The sequence below is a fragment of the Galleria mellonella genome, unplaced genomic scaffold, assembly GCF_026898425.1.
Source record: "Galleria mellonella isolate WM207_F2 unplaced genomic scaffold, CSIRO_AGI_GalMel_v1 utg132, whole genome shotgun sequence".
In the NCBI taxonomy this organism is placed as follows: domain Eukaryota; kingdom Metazoa; phylum Arthropoda; class Insecta; order Lepidoptera; family Pyralidae; genus Galleria; species Galleria mellonella.
In genome coordinates, this window is record NW_026441989.1 from 4,435,618 (window position 1) to 4,461,013 (window position 25,396).

The window sequence follows — 25,396 nt, forward strand, 5'->3', positions numbered from 1 at the left end:
TCCTATTTCGATATAATATTATCACGTTAATTAGCTTCATCATTGTCTAACTAATTGCTGCTACATTGACGTCAATTGCCGGTTCTAAATTACATCTGAGTAATAATTATACCAACTTTCTTTGTGACATTGATTCTTAGTTATTAACAATCATTGTGGATTATACTTATAATAATATTAATAATGACATAAACGAATCGAAGACACAGAATGAATGAAGTAAGTAAGAACAATATGAATGAATCTATTTTGGTGCCATATTGTGATTTCGTATAATTAAATGTGATAATTTCTGTCATATTTTATAAATTTTTTTTTTTATACATAATTTCACATTATAGAAAATCAGAATTAATGGCGTCAGTTCTGAAGTACCATTTACTAATTACTAAAATTATAAATGTAATAGTCTGATATTATAGTAAGATTTTAACGAAATTATTATTCTAAGGATCAGTATAAACTATCTTTTTAAAAGAAAATATCAGTGCAAAGTTGTCAGATGAAATTGTTTATTTATATCCTATATGAATATAAATATCATCATTAAATATTTTTGCTCCAAAGCGATCAGATTTCTCCTACTATTACCGAAATATTGCGAGCACATTCTGCTATGTACCACAAAGCAAACAACAACAATAATATTAAAAATAATTCGTGAACACAATTATATAAAATATTAAGTAAAATAAATTTTACCCAAATATGCAAAACAAAAAACACCCAATTTGGTAACGCTCTCTTGATAACCGATATCAATAATATTAGCCCCTGTGCAATTTGTTCATCTCTGTTAAAATTACTACAGATGTTTTAATTTCAGTAATACATTAATTACTCAGTCGGTTAGTTTATTATTTTTTGTCTAAATCCAAAATTCGTCACGTACAATAACCTGCTGTTATTTAATATCACATTGTAAGTGATAAGGACTCTGATTGAAGCTGTGTTCGGTACAAGTGGATACTAAATCTATACGTAACGTTAACTGACGCACGATATTTACTTTAGTCTGTTGATAATGTTCAGGATCAAGCGTCTGCAACAACATCATTACATTTATTGATTATCGGAAGTTTACGCCTTACTACTAAAGGTCAAGTGAGACTCCACCGAGTACAAAGTGCACAAGATAACGAGTGGCGCCCCTTGATAGTTGCGACTAAAGACTAGGTACATCGCTGTTATGAATAATTTTTAAAATTATTTTCAATAATGTATAATTCTATAGCACACTCGCGATAACGTATTTCAATAGGTAATATGTTAATATTACCAAGATAAAAAAGATCCGATTTGTTAATTCAAGATCTAGGTATTAGGTATATGCTATATCCGACATTCCTTATAAAAATAAATGATCTGGGATATGGCAGGGAAATTACAAGTTACCGAGCCAAAACACCTTAGTCCTTACAAATCTTTTGTTAAGTAAACAGCAACCTAAATATTTTTAAATCACAACTCAGCGAATTCAACGGTATGATTGGAGGCTTTGGTTAGATCCTCCTTCGTGTTCTGCTCCGTTTTAACGACATCATATTACTCCTTATTAATGGCAATGTACAAGAAATACCACGAGCGTAATAGTGTAGTATATGCTGTCCATTTTGCTATTCCTGTCTACAGTACTTCTGCATATAAAATAAAAAATACATACACTCGACAACATTACTTTTTTATCTTCAGCAGTATGATAAAAAAAAACTGTTTGATTTCCGGGAGCAGCGCTTTGAGTGCGCACAACTCGGGCACGGCGCTCGTGCGCCGGTTCGTGGAGGTGACGCACGGCGGCCGCGCCGCGTGCCCGCACCCGCGCGCCGCGCCCAACCTCGCCGCCGTCGCACTCGCCGCGCTCGACGAGCACTACCGCCACTCGAAGCTGCCTCATCAGTGCGATGACAGCGAAGATGAAGTCCTCTGCTTTGCTGACATTTTGGAACATATGTAAGTATTCAATAGGACTATTACTTATATCCACGAGGGGAACAGAAGAAAACTTGGATTTGAATGTTTTTAGAAATGTGGTCAAATAAAATGTTACGGTCAAGATTTGTAAGTAGAATACCATAAAATTGGTCACTCAATTTATACCGACAGATAACAACACCTATCAAGATTAGATGATCTTGTCTGTATATCCGAAATCGGTAATTATGCATAAAGCGTTATAAAAGCGGATAAAGCAAGAGACATTTATAAGAACTTTAGATTTTAGCGTTCAGCTCTTTATCTCTGCCTATCCCGTAAGAGTCCTGACATGATAGTGGATAAAACAGCAAGAAATTAAATCTGGATTTCAGGTGTGAATATGAAGATTGGTTAGTCGTAGTAGGTGCTGTACTCCAGCCTGTGCCTTTATGTGTGGGGGCGATGAGTTGCCCGCGTGTCGCCCAGCGGCTGGGCAAAGTATTGGGAGCGCTGTCTCGGGACCAGCGGTGCGCCGCTCATGCCTGCGTGGCGCCAGCACGCGCCGCTAGATCATCACCACCTTCCTGGCTGAGGGCCGCAGCACCCTCAGATCCATTGTTAGCGCTGCCACAGCGACAATTATGTCAGCTCTGGGGGTCTATGGTAATTTTCAGAAATATTAATATGTAATTACAGTAATAAATATATACACATAAATCATACAATCATAGTCACACTAGTTTGCTTAATCCTCAAGCAAAATCAGACAACAAATATTGGATACAATACGAAATACTCAGATAGTTTTAAATTATTTAGTCTAATACCATTCGACCAAAAAATAAATACCTAGATGGCTATAATAAAGTAAATTAATTTTTGTTTTCAGATCGGCAGTTTATTGCATTGCTGTTGTAAAAGAAAAAGTTTTCTGCAGAGTCTTAGCAAACAATTGCCAGATTTCGTTATAGTTGCTTTAACAGAGAATGTAAGTTATGCCTTATTACTTTAGTAAATAAAAGAGTAAATAGGTTGAAAGTAAGAACATATGAAGTGAAGATACATGGTGTCACATCATATCTATAGTGCACCACATATAATGTCTATAGCATTACATTTTCAATGGCTTGGTCTAAAATAAATAACTTACTACTCGTTTATCTATATTTACTCTGTTATTGCATTTTTATTAATATTATACTTAAATATATACCTACCTAATGAAAATTAATTTATCTCTTGGCGCTTTAACGGGTCGACTTTGCTCTTTGGGCTCAGCCCGCATTAACGGCTCGACTTTACTCTTTGGGCTCAATCAAATACACATCAACAAACATCATGAAATTTGAATGAGTATTGTTTGTGCAGAAAGACGTGGGCTGTACATATTTTTTGGATCATATAAATAAAATTACGGGCACGCTAGTGATGTAATTATGTGGTATTGAATAAATCATTAAATATATTTTATATTGTCATTAATGTATTGCATTATATAAAATTACATAATATATTATAATAATTCCAGGCATCTGCATTGGAAGCTTTATGTCTAATGCTAGAATGGGAAGTAGCCAGCGGAGAGCAAACACAACTAGAAATAATAGCTGCATTACAAGGAACTGAACTTGGACAAAAATATTACAAAGATCTTTGTGAAAGACAACAAAACCTTCAGAGACTGGTAAGTTGTTACATTTATAACAGTGCAGAGATTTTTATAATTTCCATAATTCTGTTACAAAATTTCCTTTCAACAAGAATGCTCCTACAGATGAGACTTATTGGGGTGGAGGGGAGTCCTAAAAGATGATAAAAGATAAGTTGCGATAATGTCTATAAAATAACATGTCGTATTATGTATGTAGTTATTAGTTCTCTTATTTACAACATAACGACTATTATTATTGTGATATGATATAACACCAATTTTTTCCTTGATCAGCCTGATGTAACTGTGCCTTGGTCTCCGCCTTCCCCTCTTTTCTATCTTCTATTATGATATTCATGACTTCGTCATGACTTATCAAGTGTCCCAAAATATTCTCCTTTCTCATTTAAGAATACTGTGTCTTCGTATAATCAATCTCTATAAGTTAATCCCATATTGTAATATTACAACAATATAAGTAGATACTTAATGTATTATTTACCTGTGTCAAATGTTAAAAAATTACGCCTCACCGGTCAAGTAGAAATAATAAATAATAATACTTGGAATGTGACGTCAACTTCGTGAATACGCAATTTGTTTTTGTTTTGACCATCTATACTCATATTACTACGACATTTAGTAGAATTATGATTTATCCATAGCTACCTACATATAAAGATGACATGTTACATTTGTATGGATATTTTCATTATGAGTGACAATTACCTATTTATTTTGCGGTTACCGTGGGTAACTCGAACGTTAATGTTGTGCTAAATTTTTTTCTATACTAGAGAGATTACAAAACAAGCATACGATCTGTTTTATGTAATATTAAGCGTTTACTATATTTAGCACGCTTCCAATAGCATTTTTATTTCAGCTTTCACACCTTTTTAAAGAAACCCACGCTATAATTTATTTAAAAAAATCTTAATAAAAAGCTCCATCTATGTACCTGTACATTCACCGTATACCTGTGTATTTACAGAAAAAAATTTATATGTAACCACTTAGGTTTTAAAATATAAATTAATATGACTTAGGCACTGTTCTTATCATATGTGGGTGGACCTATTGATTTCCCATTATAAATATTCGTAGTGGTTTAGGTTCTTTTATATGATTAAAAGAGATATTTAATAAAAGGTTAACATAGTGATTCTATGGTGGAGGTAGTAATTCTGTGTATTTATGTGTATAATCTTGGCACGTATCCTACATATATACTATAGGCACAATAACTTTTTTTAATGGATGATAATGCAATGGTAACCCCGCTTGCGCTATCGGTATACGCTGGCGGAGCACCAGTGAGGGATGATTGGTGAAGATGAAAAAACAAGTCAGTTACCTCATCCTGACAAATTTAACGATAAGTTAGTCAAGATGGTTTCCAGGGGAACCGCGTGGAGGTCGACCTGATAAGGTATATTGATAGCAACGGGGACTGATCTCCCCATTACTAACAATCCCTTCCCCCCGGTCACAATAACTGGCCGAGTTATCTTTGTATTGCATTATTAAGATATGTATTTATTAACATGTTGATTAGTTATTTAGTAGGTATACCCTCGGCACAGATAGTATAATACCCCACGGTACAAGCACTGCTTATTTGGTACGGTAGAGGACGCTGTTTGATAATATCCAGGGCATTTGTGTTTTTGTATTATTTTTTTAATCCTGTTGGTTTTTTTATCATTTTACTATAATCTAAGCATAAGTAAGTTAATACCTATTTGAAATAGTATAAAGTGGTCACACTTACATTGTCCCATTGCTAATAAATGTAATATGTACTATATATAGCAAGCGGAGGGTGGTCCCAGGCGCTTGGCACTGCCGGTGCGCGCGACGGATGCGGACGTAGCAGCGCTGCTGGAGGCGGGTGCGCTCGGCAACCTCGAGTGCCTCTCGCTTGCTTTCACCAGCGTCACCAGCGCCTGCGCACACCACCTCATCAAGGTGAATGTCCGCATGTTTCACTTGTCAATGACAAATTTGTAGGTAGATATGTAAATAAACAATCTCTCAACTGCTGCATCGACAAGCCATACTCATTTTAGTATTTGTACTACAACTACCATAAACATCATGGTGATAAATAATTAACTAGCTCTAGGCACAGATAATATAATACTATACTAGTAAGATGCCTTTTAGTGCTTACTTGTCTTATTAAATAATCTTGATGTAATTCTTTAAAGAAATTTTGTACTTGAAAGTAAACCTAGAATATTAAAATATCATCTAATTCACCGCAAAACTTTATAATAATCATTGTAATAATCTGTTCGTTTCATTAACTGTTATTTCAATAGATAGGTTGATAATATTATGTTAGTTCAAATAAAAAATGAAATATACCAAATTTGGTACGTAAGGAAGAAAATTATATTTACTTCTAAAATATAAGCTTTGATTGAGTATCTCAAAAGGTAAAGGAGGAGTGTGCAAAAATTATGGTATAAAACTTTAGTACTTGCATCTTTGTCTACCTTACATGGAACACGTAAACATAAATAATGTTGCATGAGACACTTGTAAAACACTATGGCTATGGTCACTTTATTTCGAACTGTTACATTTGTTCTATTACTTATAGTGTCCGACCGAAACAGGTTTTAAAGTCGAAACCGAAACCGAACTTTCGGCCTTGATCTCAGTTTCAGACGAAACCGAAACTTACTGAAACATATTTAAAATTTCTCTTCTATATTGAAATCTTGTGAACTTTTTAAACAATTATTTACACAAACACACAGATAGTTAAAGGGTAATAATAAACACTAATTAGAGCATGTAATAAATATGTCATATATATTTATATGTAAAAACATGTTAAAATTATGACTTACTCTTAGAAGAAAACTTAAAAAAAACAACTTTCAGTTAGACACACACAACACAAACACACACACAAAGTTTTGGCGTGGCCGAAAATTTCGGCAAATTTTTGGCGAAAACCGAAGCTAAGGCCGAAAGTACAATTTCTGCCCAAAACTAGCCGAAACCGAAACCGCAAGTTCGGTCGGGCAATAATTACTTTTGAATTACTAATATTTTTTTTTTTTTATTATTGGCTTTCAATTTCGTTAAACAAAATTAAAATACAGATAGACGAGTAAATAAATAAAAATTAAGTTTATTTTAATTATTGCTAATTTCAGTTGCCTTCCCTCCGCTATCTAAACTTATGGGCGACAAAATTCGGTGACAGTGGAGTACAATTGATCGCGGAACATCTACCACGTCTCCAGGTCCTCAACCTCTGCGAAACGCCTGTATCTGATAAGGGAATTGAAGCGTTATCAGGTACAATTATTATAGATACTGTTAGGTACTTAACTATAACATACATTCAGTAGCTACATATTTATTTCTCATTACCATTGTTTTAATAGATACCGTATTAATGTGAGTAGATGTTTACTGTTTCAATTAAGTACTAAACTATTGTTACCTAGCACTATAGCAACTAACCATAATTTAATAATAGATAGGTTTCTAGATACTTTAATATTATACGAGTACAAACGACAAATAATTACGTTCACATGCAAATTGAACACTAAATCCTCAATATCAAATAATGTATAACTTATTTTGTAAGCATTCATTGTGGATAACAGTATTGAGATGTACTTTTTGGTGAAGAATTCCATTGTAGGTATTTACAATTATTTAATGCTGGCAATACTTGTTTCAGGCTTATCAAATCTTAGGCGGCTAAATCTAAATAGCACCAAGTTGTCAGCAGAAGCTTTCCAAATACTCCGCCAAAGGCTGCCGCACCTGCAGGAGTACGACATTCGTTACACAGAGGCATGGTGACAACAGAAGCCGATCCACCTAACCTCCTCCTCTAGCATATAATTTGTTCACGCACGATCTCAAGAAGAATCCTCCTAGAGATAATGTTTATTTAAACATTTACCCCCTTATTTATAAAAACGCCAAACCTTTACCTTGAATGATTGTTATAGGTATGCACAAAAATAATATTAATTCGAGTAGAAGACGGCGAAATACTCGCCCTCTGCTACGTTAGATTTTAATACGGGCATGCCTAATGGTATGTTTACCACGACGGCAACAATAGACAAATTTTCCTGACTACCCCATTAAGAATTAAAATCGTGAGCGTATATTTTTAATATTATTCTTTTATCTAATAAATGTAGTATTTTTCGTTATAGAGTTGAAAGATAGTGACAAAACAGATTAATAGTAAAATTAAGTTTTTGAAGGTTTTTTTACATTTTTATAAATAAGGTGGTTAGTGTTGTCTATGCACTGAATCCAGTAAATAATTCTGACCGTGTTTATTCAATTGATAAGCCTAAAATCCTACATATACAAAGTTGATTAAACACGGTCCACATTATAGTAAAATTGGTTAATAGACATAAGAATTTCTGCCACAAAAAAGTTCTGTACGTTTGTGTCGTCTTTTAAAATAAGACCTTATTTGAGATCCATTTGTCTGGCCCGTTGATGATTGTTCTGGTGTTCTTAGATTATAAGTAATTATCTAAAATATTCGAATTTAACTACGATAATGATTTAGTTAATTTTATTTACGCCAGAAATCCTACACACAGATCTTATTAATCTAATTATTATATTGCAACTTTCTGAGATTCCATTAATTTGCTGGTAGGTACTACTATAAGAAAATATTTAACAACTAACCTAATTCCAAAAATAATAAATACATAAACATATTTGGCCTAGTACCTATGTTTCCGTAACTGTTTACAAAACAATCTTTTTCAAATTATTATTACCTAGTATTTATTAGTACCTAGGTATTATCTGATTATTCTAGTAGTAACTACCAGACGATATAATTGTGGTTTGAGATTTGAGATGAACACCGCTTAGCGATGTATTTACATTATAATATTAACTTATTTATTTAATATTCTTAGATAGGATGTACAAACGATAGGTAGTTATAAATGTTATTTAAAATAAAACTATCTACGCTTAAACTTTAGTATTGTTATTTTTAGGAATATTTATAAGGTTACCTACGTTTTTGGGCTGTGAGAAAAAGAACCAACTTGAGTGTGTGAACATTGTGGAAAGTTTGGCTCTCATAAAATGTTGCCGCTGATATAATTTTTATTATTCCCCTAGAATATTTTGTGTAATATATTAATTATCTAGCAATAGAATTATAAAATACAATTGTTGAAAATTTTTACATTGGCTCACTTCAGTAGAGACCTATCATATTCACTACTAGTCTTTTTTTTTATATTACACTCTTTGTTAAAAGATTTGGCAGTCAGCAACAGTTATTGAATGTGCCTACACCTATCTTAGTATGTATGTACTGTTTCTAGATAATTCTGAGGCTCGGATCGTAATTTTAATCTTGGACAATATACCAAATAGTAAATGTTGCACAACTATGACATGTATGTAATGAGAACTGAAATTAATGTTATTGAAATTATTTAGTGTCATAAAGAGGTATAAGACTTATCCACTATGTGAAGCGTGCAAGTTTATAATAAAATCAATTTTTAAAATGTGCACATTTATTTTGATTGCTAATCCCTTTGAGTATTCTGCTAATTTTAAGTATCAGCATTTACCAATACAAATAACAATCACTGGATTTTTTTAGTTATTTTGTAACCATATTCTAGCCACGCTAACAAAATGATACTACTAAGCTATTGGTCTCGGTGGAAAAAAAATGGCAATTTTCTGCATCAAGATATCTCACCTTTTTCATCATGCAATAATTACCAGAGGGAGACTTTGTACAAAAGTCGATTGCTTAGGTACCTCTGTCCCATTCGTGTTTCAACCGTGAAGCAATTGTGTTTGTATGGCTGTGTTTCGGTTTGAAGGGTGGGATATGGCGTGAATTTACTGGGTACAGAGAAATAACACCTGAGTTCTCAGGCAACAGGAATGGCAACGCATGGGGAGTATCATGGGCGAAACAGTATACTCTGTTATGTCAATGTTACTGCTCATGTCTATAAGCAACGGTTACCACTTTCCATCAGGTGGACCATCAGCTTGTTTGCCATTTTAAGTTGTATAAAAAAATTAATAGAATGGATTTAATATTTTTTATTTAATGACTTTCGTAACATAGATAGACATACTGTATAGGTTTATTTCTCTTTACAATGCAAAAAATGCTTTGTGAAATGCAGTTTCGGGTTTTATTCCTAGTTGGTCCCATTTGGGAAAGGGATTTTCATAAATGGCTCAAGTCTGGATGTTCTGAGTAGTACTCCCAGACGTTCTGGCTGGTCTCTTATAAAACTGGTTATTCAAGTATGAGATCCAGATGATCGGTGTAATTGTATAGCGCATAATATATAAAATTATATTTCTATAAAACTTAAAAATTAATAAAATTACTAAGCAAAAAATTTAATATTTGAATTAAGTATGTACTTACTTGACGCAGAAAACGTGGAAAGGACTCGTTAAAAATCAACCACTATGTATTTAATATCCATAGTTTATTTAATTCACTAATTACTTATATAAATTACTGATAACAGCCATATAGCCAAAAGTCAATTGCTTGGGTACCTCTGTCCCATTCGTGTTTCAACCGTGAAGCAATTGTTTGTATGGCTGTGTTTCGGTTTGAAGGGTGGGATATGGCGTGAATTTACTGGGTACAGAGAAATAACACCCGAGTTCTCAGGCAACAGGAATGGCAACGCATGGGGGGTATCATGGGCGAAACAGTATGCTCTGTTATGTCCATGGTACTGCTCATGTCTATAGGCAACGGTTACCACTTTCAATCAGGTCGCCGGCAGGTGGGCCGTCAGCTTGTTTGTCATTCTAAGCTGTATAAAAAAAAATTAACAGAACAGTTCTTATAAACTTTGATACAGTTATCTTATCGATATCAACACTAAACTACATGTGTAATAAATACTTACTTCACCATTAAAGATTAAAATAAAACCAATTTACATTACTAAGGAATATATTTCAGTAATTTTCAATACTATGTGTATGATACATCACATATTGTAATTTTTTTTATACAATTTCATCATTTCCATTTATATTTCAATTACTTTGATGTATCTTTAAGTAATTATTATATTTATATACAATTTGAATGAAATAATAATAGACAACGATAAAATAATTGTTTATAATTATTCTTAATATTACGATTTAAACATCAAATACATAAATAAAATTTAATAAAAATTTGTGAATTGTAAATGAAAAAAAAAGTACATTCTATTAGAAATTTATAATTACAATTTTTAACTAAACAAACTAACACAAAAATACTAGAAGAATGAAAAATAATGGCGTCAAGATGTTATTTTCAGTTTTGATTTAAATCTTTCGAATATGGAAAATAATAACCGTAATGTTTTCAGTTTACTTTGTATTTTATAGTATCAAAAGTAACAGTAATAGATCTAATCAAAAAACACGTGGCGCAAATATACCAAAAATAATGTCATAAGATTATAAATATAAAAAAGAAAAACTTTTATTTTAAAATTAATTTACTGCCCTTGATGTGTTTTCTATTGCCGTAAATTCCAGAAAGTTGCATACACACCTATTGTTTACATCGTTTATTTTACATTGTTTACACGCAATCTGTGACTCGCCTGAAATCTTTCAGATGTGTATAAAATAATTTTTATACCAAATGCAAAATTTTTAATTTAGCTGAACTGAAAATCATCAATGCATGCATGAAATCAGTCAAATAATAACTATAACGGCAAAAAGGCAATTCTTAATGTAGGAACATCTATATAGGTACATGTGACAACCATGCCTCAAATTGTTTATTTCAAACCCCCATTGCTTATATTTAACCAGGAATAAGCGAGATATCAAAGTATGTAAGTAAGAATACAAATTCACAAGGGAACAAAGAATCTACCAATAGACCAGTGGAAGAATAAAACTAAAAACCCTATACCAGACTATTTTGTCTAGTAAAGACCTATTGTTCAACACTACTGCCCAGCATCAAGACACTTATTGGTTATGATGTTAATGATCATATACAGCTGCCCTCAACAAGTATCTATTAAAGATAAGTGGAAATAACCACGTATATTATAATGTACAATCAATATTTTCAAGTGCTGTTTTTGCATTATTCATATTGCATTATTCTCTTTTAATTCAACACAGAAATAAATTATACATTATATATACAGTGTTGTTGCTTTAAGAGCTTAAAAATAGTCATGTGAAAAATTATCAAACTCACTGAATCAGTTCAAACTTGTTTAAAAAAAAAACAACTGTGATTATATGATGTATGTAAATAGTTTTTTTTTCTTTTCTATTTATTTACATAGCATTCGACCACAAAAAATGTATCAAAATGTTCTCTACAGTCAATACGTTTTTTGTTTTACAATTAATAATAAGTGTTTCTAAACTAACAGAGTGTAGTTAAAAAGAAATTAAAAGAGCAAGAAATTAGCATTGATACACTTATTCAATTAGCCTTTTTGAACCACCTATTATTATTATTCAATGTAGAAGAAGCATTTATATACTATTATAAGAAATATAAAGCATTCCGAATAACCATGTATATTCTCCGTTCAGATTAATATCAGAGTGAAATAATCACATAATTGAACGTCATAAATAAACGATTACATAAACGTAGGTAATAATCATATATAACTATTAGAAAAGTGAGACAAGAATAATATTTCAAAATGACATTCCAATCTATCACTGTACTGTGCATCCAATTAAAAGTTGAACTTCAGATTATTATGTACCAGTTTATGTATCCATCTGTCAAATATAGACTAATTGGGGAGTATTAGCTACCTGGAAACCAACCAAGGTCTTACTTGTCTTATGTACTCATCTGGACACTTCTATCTTGAATTTTTTTACTGTGAAATGTTTGTTTCGATTTCAAAGGCAATGTTATCACATCATATAGGTATGGCAACACATGACTCCTAGCATGGATTTCACAGTAATCCAACTAATTTTACGCTTGAAAAACCTTTAAATTTTCCTTTTTCAATGTGTTTGTCTGAACTTGTAACATTCATCCACATTGTTTTTCGCCTGTAGAGATGGTATGTATTCAATATTTATGATTAAATTTGGAATGCACTGAAACCTTAAATCACTGAATTTTGCATATTGCAACATTGTACGAACCCGAATGAATACATGAAAATTTAATTATTATAAATAAAATTAATTAAACTATCTTAGTTTAGGTCTACACAGATAATTTTATTTCCATAATCAATAAAAATTATATTATATCTAAATTAATTTAAAACTTAATTTAACACATAGGTACATACCATTATAATAAAAATTTACAATTTCGCTTGCAAGAGCATATTTTAATCGAAAGAATATAACCATCATATACATAATTTCACCAAAGATAAAATCAACTTATTCAGTATTAAATTTCGTAAGTTTATTCTGCAATAATATATAATTAAACCATAAGTAAATTTTATAAAAATGTTGAATAAAATCTGGTCTAGGCAGCATACTATGACATAATCTTACAATAATACCAGACGAATATAGTACTAACGAGAAAATTTAAAATATACAAACACTTTGTGCCATTAATAAAAAAAATATATAATCATTTAGAAATCGCACTATAGCCATTTAAACTAAAATTCAAAATGTAACATGAAAGGCGAAGTATTACCGATATAACAAATTTTAGTATCAACAAAAATTTGTTCTGAAAATTACAAATAATTTTATTTAAAAACATACTCACCTTGATGACAACACCACATTACAAAGAAATGTGAATACAAAAACAAATGTAATACTGATTAAATAAGATATAATTCTTAGCAAATCTAGTGGCAAACATGTTTGTAAAAAAATATTTTTACCAACGACGACAATGAGAAAAACTATTTATTTTGACCTATTCATTGTTTTATGTTGTCACCGCCGTAGTGACCCCCAGTTAAATAACTGAATTTTATTGGGCTATTGGGTTGCCTATCTAGTGATTGAGAGATCAGACTATAATAACATCTGATTTAGTTTTGTGAATTCCAGATAAGTGTATTTAGTGCACGTTACCGCTATTTAGTGAATGCGGCAAATACGGCCCACATGATTTCGCAGGCGTCGGGCCTCATCGCTTCAGCTTCAAAATCTAAATCGAGGAGAGAACGCACACGTCGCGTCGCTAACTCGTAGTCCTCGTCAGATAATGGCGCGAATGCGTTCTCGAGGACGTCCGCTGAGTGAGCTAGCATCAACAGTGCTAGTGAGCGCTTATCAGCGTGAGCTACGTCGGTTATAGAACGGCGTAAAGCTGCTTCCTGAACCTACAAACGTATGATGCGAAATTGTATAAATATATAATGAAAGATACCAAGATAAATATACTAAGAGATAATTATATGAATATGACAACATTGCATTACTCTGGAATACAGTCATATTCACATATTGCATATTATATTATATGCATAGAATTTAAAATTTTGACTAGTCATCTTTAGTATTTTATTGCTACTTTTTTTTTAAATAAAATATATATTTTTGTATTGTATTAGCCGTTAACTGTCTACTGCTGAACGTAGCCTTTTTTTAATATATATTCATATATTATTAATGATAATAAAACTTACTATATATGTTTCAAATAACTATTATTTTTAATGATGTCTCCGCTTTCTTTGTCTTTGTGTGACATGATAAAAGTATCTATTTATATACAGTGTAGGCATACAGCAAACCAATCAGTTTTTTTAAACAAAGAGAAAATATTGAATGCGTGTAAGAAATCCTCAGGAAGAATGTCATGTGTTACCGTTCTCCATGATATTGTAAAAGGTGATTAAGAAAAAAAGAACTGAATATAGCTACCCGCGTGAGAAAATAGAAAAATTCTAAATATGATTTCTAAACTAATTTCCAGCGAGACAATAATAAGTACTTATATGCTGGGGAGAGGCCCATGGTCAGTATTAAAGGTCTTGCTTTGTTCAACAATAGTGTTTTATTTCTATAAAACACTATTGTTGAACAAAGCAAGACCATTCCCAATTCATATAGTAATTTTTTTTTTTTAATAAAATATTATATTCTGTTAGTTGACAATTTGTTCTACTAAGGACTTCGGGTTGATTTCCTAGGATAAAAAATAGCCTATGTCCTTTTCCATACCCAATCATATTAGTACATGAATGCCAAATTTCGTAACCAGTTGTTAAGAAATTTGCCCTTAAAGTGCCAAATTTATAATATATTATTAGAAAAGATTTGAAAACTATTTTAATACCCATGAATAATTTAAGATTCCCAAATGCAAAGAATTGAAAATTTCTAAATTATTAACAGGTTGAAAATATAGTCTTATCATTTTACAAGACAATATATATCGTCTATATTATGTTGTAAAATGATAATTCACAATAACTCTTTTTATTGAGTTCTTCCTTTAATCTATAATAAAAATATTAATGTTATAACCAAAAACATAAAAATAATAATTTGAACTTCAATGTGGCTTTAGTAATATGACTTCTAATTAATAGTTGATTATTAATAATACATATAAAATGTTGCATGCCAAGCTGGCTGAATGTCATGGTTACACAAAATGTATAATGTTATCTAAACTTACCACATTCATCGCAATAAATTTCATTTCATTTCATAATTAATAACATCCAAGTTTGGATATGTTCTTGATGGAATTTCCAAGTTCTTGATGGAGGCCTATGTTCAGCAGTGGAAAGTAAATCGCTGTTATGATGATGATGAAATTTTAATGACTTCTAATTTTTATATTCTAATTTTGTTATATGAATTTATGTATATTAGAGAATGTTAATGTAGAGAAATATTTGTTTTTATAATTTATGTCAAAGAATGTTATTGTTATGAGCAGTGTTGTATTGCAAAGAAAACTGTACTGATTCAGATATTAGGAACTTATTTTATAAACTATGCTGGCAACATTATCAATGTGCTGAGTAATGCATAAAAAATAAAGATGAAAACCTAAATACCTTTTTAACTAGACGACATTTCACCACATTATCAGTAAGAGGATGTGTAGTCATATCAAATAAAAGAAAATTCTGTTTCTCTGTGGTTAGAACACCTTTTTCAACAAGATTCTTTGCCAGCCTTTCTCGAACATTTTTCAATTGATATTTGAGTTTCATAGGATTCCAAGTTTCACCTAAAATTAATTGACCAAATTAATAATGTAGCACTTCACTACAATTCCATGAATATAAATTGAGAAATTATATTTTAAAGAGTATAGGTACAAGTAAAAAAGAGTATCCATAAAATTATTTTTTTTATAAAAAACAAAAAAATATATTCACATATTTCACTAATTAGTTCTTTTGATTTTAGTAGGGTTTATTTCAGATATAAAAAAAATATGATTAAACCATTTATACAAATAATATACTTGCATTTTCAATTTAAAATAAAAAATAATAAATGTATATATCAGAATAACCAATATCACATACCACTTAAATATTCTATCCAACTTTGAACAGTCTCTGGAGGGTCAGTATCTTTCATATGCTTCAAGGCCTCATCTAAAAGCACATCACCAGTAGGTGTATCTGAAAAAGTATAAAGAAAGTTCAAACTAATAAATAAATATTACGAACACACACACACACACACAACCTTATGTAAACCTAATAAACATTTTGAAATCATGGATCATTATTGTTAATTTTAATTCATATTGTTAATAGTTGACTGGTAGAAAAAGATATTAGTGTTAAGGCCATCATATATACACTTATATGTGTATTAATTAAACTTTAATACACAAATATAATATATAAATTTACATAAATAAATTTGTAAAATTTTTTTTTTTAGATTTACTATATTAACAAATGTTAATACTTCTATTGCTGCTATTTCTAGTTTAGCCTTTAGTGCTAGTAATGATTATTAACAAGGAGATACTACTAATATTATAAATGGGAATAATATTAATAAATACACCTATAATACAATTATTTATAATAGTTGTCTATAATACATTTATATACAATTAGTAATAACAGTAATAAATACATCATAGTAATTACAATTTATTATTAATTTGGAACATAAATATTAATTTTATACTAAATATCAAATTAGTCATTGAACAGGATCATTTTTATAAGTATGTAATACCTATTTCAGAGTTTAAAATGCTTGATAAATTTGTTACAATTATTATTTTTCATACCTTATCAAGTGATGATGCCATCTGATAAGACATCAAAAATACTAATTAACTACACCACATTGATTTATTGATACTAATAAATTGTCTTATTGATAAAAATTAATAAAGTTATTTTCATTTATTATATATGGTATATAATAAATGAAAATAATTTTACTAAATTTGTTAGATTATTAAAAAAGCTTTTTCAAAATAAGGCCTATTATCATATAAAAGAGTGTTGTTTCAAAAATGAAATGACAAACATTGGTCCCGTTTTTGTTCTTTATTAGCCGCTTCCTACATATTTACTCAGATGCATAAATATATACCGCATGTTAAGTTGGACCTGCTAGTGGCATGCTCAAGCATTAGGTTTCATGCAGGTACATGCAGTCTATTGACAGTGATTGGTTAACATATATACAAATATCAAAATTTTTATAAATTTTAAAACTTTTTTATAAATTTTCAAATTTATACTTAATAGTAGGATGTCTATTTCTCACATTCCCATTACAATGACCAAACAATAGATATGTGTCAATTTGTACTATATTTGTTTATGTAGTTAGTATGAATACATTAGAGAGTAATATAATAAATACAATTAATTATTCTTTTGCAATCAATCATAAGCATTTTACAAACAACTGTTTTATTATATTAGTAATTCATAAATTTACAATTATCTTTCTCTTTGAGAAAGTAGTGAAAGTTAGAGCACCAAAACATATAACATAAGCATAAATTTTCTACTGTTTACTTTAACAAAAATAAATATAAGCATTAAATAGGTCACAGTAAGCAATTATTTTAAATATTCTCACCTGACTTAACAATAACTTTTCTAGATAGTAATCCTTTTCTCCTCATACCTGCCCTTTCTAATTCTACACGACCACGTAAACCCAATTCAATTAAAATACATCCTCTTAAACCACTGGATATGCAGTCGTTCCAAAACGAAGTGTAACCCTGAAACAACCATCACAAAGTTATTTGAGTCACAATCATAGTAGTCTACCTCTTTTAATGAAATTTCTTGAGTATCTACCTCCTTGTCTTTTAGTCCTAAAAGTAATACTTCTTCCATTAGGGTCAATCTTGTTTCTTTTGAGTCCCCGTCATCATAACTTTTATCGTTTTTCTTATCGTCGTCGTGGTTTTCCTTTAGAGTTCCGTCAGAATTGCTGTCCTTTATAACGTTTCTTCGTTGTACTAAGCCTTCGGTTCGATTCATATTGACATTTATTAAGATTACAAACTTATAACGAATTGATTATAGACAGTAAAATATTATTTAATGTTATTTCTTTAGAAAATGAAAAATAAATGAATGATTGACGTTTACTAGACGACGTATAAACATGGCCGACCAATAATGTACGTTTCGTTTTACGTATGGTAGATAACAAGTGAAAGTATGACAGTTTACTTTTATTAATTGGATTGGCGACTCCCCTAGTGTCTTTAATGTCCATAGGCTGCAGTGATTACTTACCATCTTCACCTGAATAAATAACATGCATGTTTGTCGCCTTTCACATAAAAAAAAAACACAAAATGAAAAATACGTAAATTAACATATTTACAGATTTTTTAATAATCTCAAACATACATACGATTTAGTTTGTTATATTATAAAAAGTGTGCTATGTAAATTAAAATTGTTATTAAATAGAGCGCTATGCCAAAAACTAAAGCAAAAACTTTGAATTACTTGCAATCATAGAAAGAAAATTCCATGCCACTATTTTTAATGCAACACTGAAAAAAGGGTGCGCGCATTGTTATTATGTTTAAAACATAGACTTAGTACAGTAAAACGTATTGTGTACGACGTAGTGATTATTTGTTCTATGTTGTGTATTTATTTAAAAAAAATACACGTCAGTCCTTTAGTCAATATTAGATACTATTATATGAACTGCAGATACTATGTTTAATCTATGCTATTGCGACTACAACTACGACTCCTATCAAAGCGTTTAAATTGATCTATACAGGAACCATTGGAAACGTAAGGACTTTTTTAATGAGTGAAAATGGTATGATAATCCCGAGGTGAGGATGAAAGGGCAGATCAGTTAGCCCATCGTGACGAATTCAACAATAAATAAGTTACGATAGTTTCCAGGCGGAACCACGTGGAGGTCGACCTGATAGGGTATATTGATAGCAATGGGGACTAACCTCCCCATTACTAACAATCCTTTTCCCCCAACGTAAGGACTAGATATCCTTAATTATCAGAAGATAGCGACCAGGGTTTTTTAATAATGATCCCAAGCATAGATAGTACCTGTGACTCTAAGCCAAATATTTTAGTTCTTCTGCGAGCCCTTATTCTTATTGAGAGGCCCAAGTGTATAAAAGTGCTTACAAAGCAACTTATCACTATACATCCACACTTTAACTTTGATGAGTCCAAATGTAATGAACGCCTGACAAAAAATGTTAGCAAGTGTGAGAACTTTAACAATATTGCGTATTTTTCTCTTCCATTCATTTTGGTATTAGTGTGAAACTTGCATCTAAAAATGGGATTTAAAGATACGATGAATAAATGAATGAAGAATGGGGGATGAATCTTTACTATTCGGTTACGTGGAAAGACTTAGTTTTAATCTTCTAAAATTATAGTTTTAAAGCATAGGCGACTAATGAACTTAGAGGGGTCGGTGAGAAGTTAACTCGGTTTGATTAATTTGACTCGTTTTGAACTTATACATATTTCAATTTATCTAGATCTATATCAGCGACGGCTCCTATACTCTCGATTAGGTGGTTCATCAACTCATTTATCACCGTTACTCTGCCAGTAATTTAAAAAATGAAAATAGGAAGGTTTATTATCACAAATATACATTTTAATTTGACCATCGAATTGCTTTTTACATCAGTACCATTTGTTCATATAGATATGTGTAAAGTATGATTCCATAGCTATGTCAATAACAAAACCTTATCGTATTTATACGATAAGGTTTATGGCAGAGTTGACTTGGAATCAATACGGTAGGTGCTCAGTTAAGTCTCGTGAACTGGTTGACCCAAGATAAACGAGACGGAAAATGCAATATTATCCACTTCGCAATTTATTTATTAGTAGTTGTAGGCCGTTGCTTTTTTAGCAATAATCCCTAACGGAGTAATTATTATTTTTTTTTATTCTTGTTTACATTGCCAATCTCAGGTCATGTAAATGATGAATATAGGTATGCAGTAATAAGTGAGACTGCGAAATAAAAGAGCGAGTAGATGATGAGCCACTATGAAAAGAGTCTTCACTGTAAAGAATTTTATTAAAACATTTACAGGTATGAATTTTTTTTATGTAATAAAAATCTGATGTGTATTTCCCGCATTGCTGTATCTATTGCTTTTGACTTTTCGAAATATGAGTTTCGAATTTTGATTATTCGAAATATGAGTTTATTCACGCTGGGGTGTTAAAATGTTTTCGTGTATATTATTGTAGATCTCTATATTTAGCACGAAATTCACATTCGACTCCAAACGTTACGAAATTGTAAATTTCTGAGGACTGCAACAAAAAGAAAAGGTTCTGAATTCGCCTGTATTTGTTTTTTGTTCTATTTCTAATTTTGATAATTTTTTTAAAGTTTATTACATACTGCTGCTGTGGGTAAATATTACATATAATACATAGTTAAAATTAGTCACTAATGAAGTTTCCTAGTTTTTGTGTTATTTCCATTTATTGTCCATGTTACCTTACGTACTTACGTAACAAAAATAATCTTTTAATCAAATTGAGTCACAAAACAAAACCCATAAATTTTAAAATAATCATTGAAATCGGATAAAGATGAGTTTACGGATACACTTGGCGCTAAATAATAAGATTACAAACATTGCGGTTACGAGTATGGGTAATTTTATTTATAAGTAAAGATAAGATATTCACTTGGTTAATATTCGGATTCCCTCCAAATCTTTGTACCTACGATGTGGTAATCACGTAGATATCCAAAGCTAGAACTGTATTTTATCAGTTGGGCTGAGAAACAGCGCGCGTGTATGTGGTACACACGTCGCGCACCCAGTGATCTGCACGGTTGTTTGCTGAAACGTGCTGCGTGAAATTGCGTGACGCGTGTAACACCGAATATAATGGAAAACGAGCAAAAGGACACCATGGTAAGAACCACCATAAATGTCTGTCTATAAAAAGATATTTTAAACGAGCCCTTTAACACAGTTTTGATGCATTTTGTTATAAAAGTACGCATGTTTCATTATTGAACTTTATACTTGCTCATACGACTTATACTCTCCTCTCGTAGACGTTAATTATTTCAATGCAAAATAAGCCGTATAATAAAGTAATAGGGAAGGTTAATAATAAATATGCATGGCAAGTATACTGTACACCACCGTGCGTGTACCGACCGCGTAGGCAAAACGCCAGTTGGCTGCCGCAGTCGCGTGTCTCGGTCGCAGACAGAAACCTGTGTTCATTGCCGTAGCGACCTCTATACGGGATCATAAACATGCTGTCATATTATTTGTTTTACAAGGAATATTTTCTATAACGTGAAATGTTAAAAATTTGTGATACATCAGGTGTGTTGGATTTCTAATACTTACATAGTTTTCATAACTGAAAATATCTGAATATTTTTTAAAATCGAGAAATTTCTCTTATTATATAAATAATTGGAATTATTTTGTGAAATAATTTTGAAATGGTATGTAAAATAAATTCTAATGACACTTAATGCATGCGTAACTTCATCTATAAATTCTTAATCTAATGCATTTAAAGTATGATAATATCAAGGTTTATTTATAATAATGCTTCATCACTAAATAACTCATTAAATATAGGGTCGCTGTATACGGCAGTCATAAAAGCGCGTATCTGAAAATTTTATAGGAAAAATTAATTTATGTAGACGTATAAAAAATGCTCGTAATTACGATACAAGTAATGTGGAGTAAATCGCCTATTAAATTTTCGTAATATTACTAATTAACTCCATAAATTAATGAATACCTCTGCGTGAAACTAAGAACGTTGAATCAAACTCACTTGAAATCCCGTTCGATTTTTAGTTGGTCTAATTTAGGAATTGAATTTTCGTATTGTTTTGTGTGGTGTTGTAGATATTAGTTGTCCAATTTCTTCTAATACTCTAACTTTAAGGCAGAAAAAAAAATACGATTGTGTGGCATTTATTTATTACCAACAGAATTCAGTGGTTTTACCAGTTTGAATGAGGATTTTAAGTATCATGCATGTGCAATAAAATGCATGGTTTATCTGTGTATCGAATTTCAACCAAATTCATTTAGAAGTGTATGCGGGATCAAGTAATAAACACGCCAACACCTTTTCATTTCTATATCAATAAAAATTAAAAGCTTTTGGGTGGGAAAATTACCAATTGAAACCGTTTGAATCGATTTAGTTTCTTTCTTAGTTTAGACAGGAAAATTCTTTAATAATTTAATAATGAATTCATTTATTTAAATGTGAGAGTTTGTAGTTTATTTTTCATAAGAGCTTAATCTTATTAAACCAGCTAAATGCTCATAAAAGACTGACGATGACGATGTCCTAAATTAATACACAAAATTTTTATCCACTAAGTAATTCTGTATTTAATTTACAATTGAAATAGATGATATTAAGAAAACCTAGTGATCAGGATGGGAAATGTCCATCACAAATTTTTTGTATGTCTACCTACTTGTACATAAAGATTACAAATTACGTGTATTTCTCTGTCAATGTTTCTTCAACTCTGTACAGGAATATATTATGTAACTATTGAGGAAGTTATGGAAGTTGAAATGTTATGTGATAATTTATATACCTATCTTGTTATAATAAAATATAATAATAAATAAATATTGTTTTCCAATATTTTCCAATTGCATAGCACATACGCGCTATGCAATATTGGTCAAGTCGAGCTGTTGTCCGTTATTATTAGTAAATACCCGTTAGTTGACCGTGTAATCGAAATTAACATACTTCCATGAATTTTGTATCTATTTATGTGCCTGTTAGAACTCATAAACCAACTACGTGCTTTAATATCGTGATAATAATAGTTTCGCAAAGCATGTTTACCTATGACTTCAGATTTGATAGGTAGGCAAATAATATAGATATATACTTAATATTTTACACTTACATAGTTATATCTAACATATTTATTATTAATAACAACCTAGATCAACAGCTAAACTTACTACTTTTTAAGTTATTAATAAAAATAAATATTTATATTGATAATTCTAGTGGGTAAAAAATACCTCAACTACACTTACGTAAATAAAGTGGGTATATTGTAGATATGAAGTTACTATCACTTATTAATACATTGTTGTAAGCTAATCTTCAATCATCCATATTTTATTGATTAACACAAAAAATATCCCATTTATTATTATCACAAACTAGGTAGGTAAGATAACTTTCTAAAAAGCAAAACATATTTTTATTCTCGTTGCTCTGTATAGAAATCGCATACATTTGATGGAAAATGAATTGCTTCACTGATTTTATTAAGATTTGAATACGAAATATCTACATTGATTAAATAATATTAATAAAATTAAATAATTAACAGTGAAAGTTATGTGTATTGAGTGTGACCTTAATAATAAAATTGGTAAGTTAAAATTATAAAAGCAACTCACTACACTAGTCTGTTTATTTCTCCACTTTTTTAAACCACGCAACAGATTTCGTACAGACGGAAACTCGTAGTTTCACTGTTACATAGTTACACAGATATGTGTTTTTTAGGATTTTTTATAAGTATATAAATTCAATGTTTCGTAATCAATTGCACTTATACAAAACCGCAACAGATTGCTAGTATCCTACGAATTTCATCAGAGGGAGACTTTGTACAAAAGTCGTTTGCTTGGACACTCCTGTCCTATTCATGTTTCTATCGTGAAGCTGTTGTGTTTGCATGGATGTTTCGGTTTGAAGGGTGGAATATGGCAGTGAATTTACAGAGTATAGAGGTATATATAACACCTGAGTTCTCAGGAATGACAACACATGGATGGTATCGTGGGCGAAACAGTATACTCTGTTATGTCCATGGTACTGCTCATGTCTATAGGCGACGCTTACCACTTTCCATCAGGTAGGCCGTCAGTTTGTTATCATTCTAAGTTGCATAAAAAAACAAGAATTAACTAATAAATAATCTATATAAAATAAGAGAGGACATGTTTATTTAAAATATTAATAAAAAAAACAAGTTTTCAAATTTATGGTAAACATTTTTAATCGACGTATAATAAATGTTTTATATTATACTGGATATAATTATGTATATATATATAAAAAAACGCTAAAAACCGAGTCAGGGGTTGTCAGAAGTATAGAGATTGAATGTCTGTACATTAAAAAAACACTAAAAACCGAGTTAGAGGGGTGTAAGAAGTGAAATAGAATACATCCAGATTTATTAAATTGTTTCTGTCTGTTTGTCTATTTGTACGGGCTAATCTCCGAAACTGTTGGTTCGATTTAAATGTAATTTTGCATGGTGGTAAATTATTTTCCCAGTCAACATTTTAGATACTTTTAATTACGGAAAATTAAAGAGTTCCTGTGGGATAATTAAAAAACTATAGTAACTTATACAGCTTAGTTCACAACTTTCTGAAGTCATTTTGGCCTAAAACAAATAGTGAGAACGACACGTCATTTATTAATTTTGTTCCAGTATTCTCAGATATAGTAAATAGGTAGGTACATATATCAATACATACTAAATAGGAATAACAAATACCACGCGGACAAAGCCGCGGTTATCAGCTAGTAATAAATATGACAGCTTAGGGGGAGTTGACTGATAAGTAATCCTATTGACCGTGACGTGGTAATGTAATAGACTATAAAAAAAATATAAATTGCACTTTAATCTTGAGGACATGAGAATCCTTGCAAATAAATTCTCATTATTAATTATTCAAATTTAGAATTCACGAATACACAGCTTAATGATGTGTTCGTTTAAAAAAAAATAGGCTTAATCGAATTTATAAAAAGGAATAGGTACTTTATTAATGTTGTTTGATGAATTATCTTGATTACCCATTTTATAATTTCAGTAAATTGACATTGTTTTTATTGTTATAAGTCATTATTACTTTAATTTATATTGTACATACCGATATGGTAGAATGTGGAATAGTGGACATGTAATTATTATTTTCATCTAATGTATGTACCCATATTCGTGCAATAAATGATTTGAATTTGAATAAATTATAGTAGTAATCGGTTCAGTACTTACTCAGTATTTACTCGTCACAATGTCACAAAAAGTCAAAATGTGACATTGTGATGTGTAAACAAACATACATTTACTATTGTAACTTTCATGAGCGAACTAATTTACATTTTACGGGTTTATTAATTTACAAGTGTACGCCCCACGGCTTTGCCCACGTGGATACATTGTACATGATCTTGGTCAAGGCGTCATATATTATATAAACATCTCCTTTGTAGAAATGCACTATATTAATCATGAACGAGTTTATACTCCGTCTCGCACTTGGTCGATTATCGGGTGACTGTGTCTACCTTTTTTGAG

At 30.8% G+C, this 25,396-nt stretch overlaps 3 protein-coding genes across 7 annotated transcripts in view; 2 read left to right on the forward strand and 1 right to left on the reverse strand.

The window, feature by feature from the left end:
* LOC113518086 (C-Maf-inducing protein-like) overlaps positions 1-9,118 on the forward strand; it is a 46,727-nt gene extending 37,609 nt beyond the window's left edge. Inside the window, exons 8-14 of the mRNA XM_026902847.3 lie at positions 1,732-1,950; positions 2,307-2,577; positions 2,804-2,902; positions 3,443-3,598; positions 5,381-5,536; positions 6,742-6,886; positions 7,281-9,118. Coding sequence (XP_026758648.1) covers positions 1,732-1,950; positions 2,307-2,577; positions 2,804-2,902; positions 3,443-3,598; positions 5,381-5,536; positions 6,742-6,886; positions 7,281-7,405 — 1,171 coding nt within the window. The 3' untranslated portion in view covers positions 7,406-9,118. The remainder of the gene's footprint in view (positions 1-1,731; positions 1,951-2,306; positions 2,578-2,803; positions 2,903-3,442; positions 3,599-5,380; positions 5,537-6,741; positions 6,887-7,280) is intronic.
* A 1,960-nt stretch (positions 9,119-11,078) lies between these two features.
* Positions 11,079-18,183, reverse strand: LOC113518183 (Golgi phosphoprotein 3 homolog sauron). The gene is made up of 5 exons (XM_026902984.3): positions 17,848-18,183; positions 17,621-17,768; positions 16,084-16,182; positions 15,604-15,779; positions 11,079-13,911 (listed from the first exon to the last, which is right to left on the reverse strand). The coding sequence occupies exons 1-5, from the start codon at positions 18,031-18,033 to the stop codon at positions 13,663-13,665; spliced, it is 858 nt and encodes a 285-aa protein (XP_026758785.1). The 5' UTR covers positions 18,034-18,183; the 3' UTR covers positions 11,079-13,662.
* Positions 18,184-19,861: 1,678 nt separating this feature from the next.
* Positions 19,862-25,396, forward strand: part of LOC113518256 (long-chain-fatty-acid--CoA ligase ACSBG2) — a 30,712-nt gene continuing 25,177 nt past the window's right edge. For 2 of the 5 annotated variants that reach the window (XM_031913324.2, XM_031913326.2), the window contains exons 1-2: positions 19,862-20,113; positions 20,813-20,957. In XM_031913324.2, the coding sequence (XP_031769184.1) occupies positions 20,931-20,957 (27 nt within the window). In that variant the 5' untranslated portion in view covers positions 19,862-20,113; positions 20,813-20,930. Of the gene's footprint in view, positions 20,114-20,812; positions 20,958-21,225; positions 21,509-25,396 lie in introns of those variants that run through there. The other 3 variants (XM_031913328.2, XM_031913327.2, XM_031913325.2) reach the window with 3 other exon arrangements.

Bases quoted from the DNA above. Each gene is read 5' to 3' on its own strand.
- LOC113518183 (XM_026902984.3), bottom strand. From the start codon at position 18,033: ATGAATCGAACCGAAGGCTTAGTACAACGAAGAAACGTTATAAAGGAC. The intron at 16,183-17,620 runs GTGAGAATATTT...ATACTTTTTCAG, and splicing joins AAAAGTTATTGTTAAGTCAG to ATACACCTACTGGTGATGTG. The intron at 15,780-16,083 runs GTATGTGATATT...AATTAATTTTAG, and splicing joins TTGGATAGAATATTTAAGTG to GTGAAACTTGGAATCCTATG.